The 5,857-nt window shown below is 35.1% G+C and overlaps 1 protein-coding gene across 1 annotated transcript; it reads right to left on the minus strand.

Moving 5' to 3' along the window:
• Positions 1–891: 891 nt before the first annotated feature.
• On the minus strand, positions 892–3,658 carry LOC107609285 (ras-related protein Rab7). Its single transcript, XM_016311170.3, has 7 exons — positions 3,286–3,658; positions 2,939–2,965; positions 2,668–2,767; positions 2,408–2,554; positions 2,248–2,328; positions 1,983–2,128; positions 892–1,275 (listed from the first exon to the last, which is right to left on the minus strand). Exons 1-7 carry the CDS (start codon positions 3,336–3,338, stop codon positions 1,209–1,211), a joined length of 621 nt encoding a protein of 206 aa, XP_016166656.1. The 5' UTR covers positions 3,339–3,658; the 3' UTR covers positions 892–1,208.
• Positions 3,659–5,857: the final 2,199 nt, after the last annotated feature.

Here is a 5,857-nt window from a genome sequence, read left to right on the forward strand (position 1 = left end):
ACTGTGAACTCCTGCTCTTGGTGTACACTCAACAACTTCCCACGATCTTAGCCTCTCACAATCATTTATTATCTGGGTGGTTGCTAGGGGTGCACATGGGCCGGGTGAAGCCGGGTTTGATGTGACCCAGACCCGGCCCGAAATATACACCGGGTCTATTTATTAGACCCGAACCCGGCCCTAGACCCGATGAAACCAATACATTTTCGGGCCACAATTATATCGGGTGAAAACCGGACCGTTAACATTACATTACGTTGATACCTTCTTGTAAGCTAGCATGTAAAAATATCCAAATTTCCAAGACTCCAACCATTAGTTAACATGGTAAAATTCACTTAGAAAAATATAACAAAAACCAACCCTTCTTCAAAATTAAAGTATAACCACAATCAATACTAAAGCATAACCACAATCAATACTAATATTGTCTAATAATACCAAATATTTAAATCAATACAAATAACACAATCTTATGTATTAGTCTAAAGTCTTATGCATTCTAAACATAAAATATTAATTTATAGTCTTATAATGACTAATAACACAAAATATTAAGGTTTACAATACTTAAATTCCACATAAGAATAGTCATGAACCATCACTAATAACACAAAATATTAATTGTGTATGATGACCGGGCCACCGGGCCACCGGGCCAACTTCGGGTGACCCGAGCTATGGCCCGGACCCGACCCGAAATAATGATCGGGTCTATTTTTGAGACCCGTACCCGACCCTAAACCCGATGAAATCACACCAAATTAGTCCTTAAAGTGTTCGGGACCGGGCCGGGTCTGTGCACCCCTAGTGGTTGCTCCCTAAGCTGCCATACCTGAACATCTTCCATATATAATAGATATAACAAATTGCACAAATGAAATGGTAGAGGGCCTGAAATCGTTACCTTTAAATAACCGCCAGTAACATGGCAAGGGTAAAAACGCTGAAAATTCATGGATTTTACACTGTTTCTTTCACTTTAGAGGATCTAAATCTAGTGAAATACGATACAAGTACAATAGCTTAACCTGATTTAAAAAGAAAAAAGAACATAAACCAAACAAGCACCCTACAAATGGCTTGGGGCAATTTGTTTCTTGAGCAAACACTAATGTACAGCGAAGTTTCAAAGACAGCAAAAGCCTAAACAGGAAGAAGCCATTTTTAAGTGAGTTTATTTGTATGTAAAAGGGAAAGTGACATATTTAACACTCGCATCCTGTTGATCGCTGTTGACTGCTGTTTCCAACATCAATCGTGTCTGGCAGGTATCTTTAATAAGCACAGATTATCCACAAGGAGAACAAAACCCCAAAACGTTATTATCAGTGTCATATTCAAAGATTAGAATTTACAAATATTAAAAGTTCTATCACGGCTGGAGTAAATATCAAATAACGCTTTGAAGATGTTTTACTTGAAAGAAACTTTAGCCATACAGCAATATTCCAGGATATAGAGGCAGATGAATTCAACACTCATTCTAAAATCAGGCATCAGTTGTGTAACACCAACTAATTCCAGCACCAGCAGTAACAAAATAAGGACAAAGGAGGTAGAACATGCCATTCAATATATTATCCAAATCTTATCCCAATTATTACTCTTCATATTTACCTATTTAGAGATACTTAAGTACAGTAATGGATTATGTATATGTAACTAGCCTTCTTCCCATTGAAAACCTAAATTAATAATTCCAAAAAATAATAAACAGAAACATGATCCTTATTGGATGATTAACAACGACTTTTGATTGATAAGGGTGTTCCCGTTGCCTACCAATAATGCTAAGTTTTAACCCAAACCAAAATTTAATCATACACAGATCCTTTGATTCCAAGATATTACTATATATATAGTTTGGAACTTTTAGGACTCCAGCAATCACCAATATCATCCACAATCAAATAGCAACAAACTCTGTGTGAACTTGCTTACATACATGATAGAAGAGAAGCACATGTTTAGGAACTTACAGTTCTTCCTCTTCACCGCTTTTCAGGGCATCCTTTGCTATGCATTGGAATGCTTCTTCAACATTAACGCATTCCTTGGCGGATGTCTCAAAATATGGAATATTTCCTTTAGATGCACACCAAGCTCGAGCCTTCTTTTCTGAAACCTGCAAACAAGAATTTATGTGTTCATATGGTGTCTGATATCAATGAGTTTTGGAAAGAACGAACAAGAGAGAAAAAAAAAAGGTTAAATAATATATATAATCATAGTAGCAAAGCATACCACTCTACTGTTCCCACCATCAATATCAATCTTGTTTCCTATAACAACGAAAGGAAAATTCTCTGGATCTGAAGGACTTGCCTGCCAACGCAACCGCAGATTTACTAACACATAATTGTTAAACCGCAAAAATTATACACAAAAATGAACACAGGCATGCCTGAATCAGAAATTCATCTCTCCAGTTGTTAAGGTTTTCAAAAGATTTCATTGAATTAACATCATACACAAGAACACAGCAGTCGGCACCACGATAGAAAGCAACTCCCAGACTTTGGAATCTTTCCTGGCCAGCTGTATCCCAAATCTGCAAGGTTAAGAATATATTTTAGACAGAATAAAGTTTCCATTGTTGCAACAAATCGTGTTACAGAAACTAAAAGAAGCTAAGCATGATCGAGCAGTATCCAATGCACGAACCTGTAAGGTGAAAAGCCTGTCTTCAAATTGCACTTCTTTGGTTAAAAAATCTGCTCCAATGGTAGCCTTGTACTGATTACTGAACTTCTTATTAACATATCTAAAATACATATGTAAAGGAAATACCTACTCCAAACCCGCAGCTTACTACAGTATAAATATTTTTTTTTTTGGTGTCTGTGTAAATAATGTAATACTGTAATTAATATATAGTGTTGAAATGTGAAAACATTTTAAGGTATGAAAAAAAAAAAAGAGTACCATAGGATACTGGTTCATCAAAGATGTCTTACCCACCCTGCAAAGTTAGTAACAGTACTGCGTCAAATACACTGATTTTGAACCACCGAAGACCGGTGTTTGACTGCTTCTAAGAACTCAAACAAATGCAACATAAACAGTCACATAGAGCAATAGTTATAAATACTAGCAGGTAGAAAATCCGAAAATGTAGATCTTAATTCCAAATGATAAGTAAGCTCTTTGGACACAAATAAGAAAGAAAAGTTCAGCAGAAGCAGAGGAATAATTTAAGATAAAAAAAATGATAGGAATCAGGGAAACGATTAGAGCAAAAGTGAGTGCCCTAGAATTGAGAGGCGGAAAGAAGAGACGAACCCGCTGTCGCCGAGAATGATGACCTTCAACAGAGTTCTTCTTCGGGAAGGCATGTTAACAGAATAGATCGGAAAAAAAGGTGTTTAGCGGCGAGAAATTGCTTTTGTTGTGACTTGTGATTGAGTTTAATTTCTTCAAATTTGGTCGATGAGCGAAGTTTCCGTCTACGGTGTGCGACCGCTCACACTTTCGTCGCTCCTCAGCTAGCTTCTCCTTTCTTTCTTTCCTCTGTCTCGTGCTTCAGCTTGACACTGCCCAATCCAAGCAAGCCTATACCTGATTTTTTTATTTTTTCCGATTTTTATTTTCATTTTATTTTGTCTTTCAGATTAGTGGCCAGTGACAACTTGAACATCACATCACCAGACACCAAGAACGCCCAATGCAAAATCACCTTTTAGAACTGGATAATTTTTTTTTCTTAATTTTATTTTATTTCATAGTTTCAATTCTTTTACAATCATATTTTGAACTAAGTATCATTTTCTACTTAAGAATGTTCATAATAGTATAATACTAATAAATTCAGACATGTTACATATAGAAGTCTTTTTGAGTTACAAGTTTTACAAGTTAGCCCAAATCTAACAAAAGCGACACGCACCACACTCACCACACTCGAACATAAAAACCACGCGCTTTAATCACCGTTTCGTTTTTCTAAAAGCACGCGAATTATGACAAACTCTTCCTCTTCTTCTTCAATCAATACCCAAACCGTCGATATTCAAACCACATTCTAAACCAACTATGATTCTGAAGAAACCTTCCAACTCCTCACGAAAAGTAGAAGAAATCAAGTAGAAAGCATAGAAATCTCCATAAAAGAACACCAAAAAGAAGGAACAAACATTATTCAAAGTATTGTTTTACTGTTCTTCAAGGTTTTTCACATTTCTGTTTCTGATTTCGAAATCGAGCACTATATTGTCAGTATTTCTCTCTCTATTTCTTCTAGGTTCTTTTAGGTTTTACTGTTCTTCTTAGTTTAGATCTCATATTACTGTTCTGATAAAACTGTTCTTCATTTACGCTATCTTACGTACTTCTAGTGAATACTTTAATGTGTGTTTTGATCTGTTTTGGTACATATTTTAAGCATGTTTACATGTTTTTTAAGTAGGTTTTTGCATGTTTACATGAAAGACTCTTCCTCTTCTAACTGATTTTTGGGTGTATATGGTGGATTTTTGGGTGTATATGTCGGACTTGGCATGCGATTGTTGCTTCTAGTGGCATTTTGAACTTAAATATCTTTCTGAACTCATATAATGTCATATAATTCAAAAAATATAGAGGTGTATGAGACTGATATATATATATATATATATATATATATATATATATATATATATATATATATATATATATATTAGGAGTTTTGAAGTCTAACTGGTACTGTTCTAATTGTGATTGACCTTGTAGTGTCGATTTATGCATGTTTAGTTGAATTGAATATGATTTTGAACTGATTTAATTTCGTTTCATTGAAAAAACAAAATGTTTATGGGACTGGGTTTTGGTGTATGTGGCTGATATTTGGGTGTATCTGACTGATATTTGGGTGTATGTCTCTGATTTTTGGGTGTATTTTTTATCTATTGACAGCATCTCTTTTTCATTACAATAAAAATAGCAAGCAAGAACCAAGGTGAAAAAAATATAATGTAAGCACAAATATATGTCTTAGAACAAGTCAATTTTTCCTAATACAAATATATGTTGTTTTAATGACTATAATTTTACTTTTTTTTACAGCAAACCAAAGACTTGAAGTGTGCAACTAGATTGTTGAGTGAAAAATTTGAAAATATGAGCGAGGCAAAGAAAGCGATTGTTCGGGAATTAGGTTTTGGGGACTGATGCACATCCCGCCGATGAGGGTGCATCACAAACTATTAAAGGAGTTGGCTAACTCCTTTAATTTGGACAAAAACACATTCGAAACACCCTATGGTTCCTTTAGAATTAAACCCAGCACAATAGGGGCTGTCCTTGGCCTCAATGCATCAGGTAACTGATTACGAAAAACCTCTATACTTCCATTCTTCGTAATATCTTATTCTTCTATCATGCAATTAAGAAACAAACATAGGTGTATATGAGTGATAATGGGTATATATGAGTGATATTTGTGTGTATATGACTAATATTTGGGCGTATTTTAAGTGATTTGCAGTCTAAATTTTTTTCTTTTTTGTAGGAGATCTATTTCCTGAGAAAGTGAGTTATAAGAAACTTTTTGAAGAGGATTTTCATCCTTTATATTCAGATGGCGTTCTTGTTTCCCACAACAATAAACAAAATCTCTCATGTGCACCTAACTCCAATTTTTAAGATGGACAAAATAACCGAGAGCAACTGGGAAGCCCATGTGCTGAATTTCATCATAAAAGGCATAACTAATTTCCGTCTGAAAAAAGAAGAAATCAATTGACGGTTGCCTCTTTGCCTTAATGATAATCTATTTCCATCTGGCAAAAATCAAAGACAAGAAAGGAGAAGAAAAATCTGCACTGCCCTGGGTAAGCAACTAGAATAGATAGCAGTTGGTTGCAAGGATGAGGGCAGA

This window comes from Arachis ipaensis, chromosome B7, assembly GCF_059453495.1.
Source record: "Arachis ipaensis isolate K30076 ecotype BB chromosome B7, ASM5945349v1, whole genome shotgun sequence".
Taxonomy (NCBI): domain Eukaryota; kingdom Viridiplantae; phylum Streptophyta; class Magnoliopsida; order Fabales; family Fabaceae; genus Arachis; species Arachis ipaensis.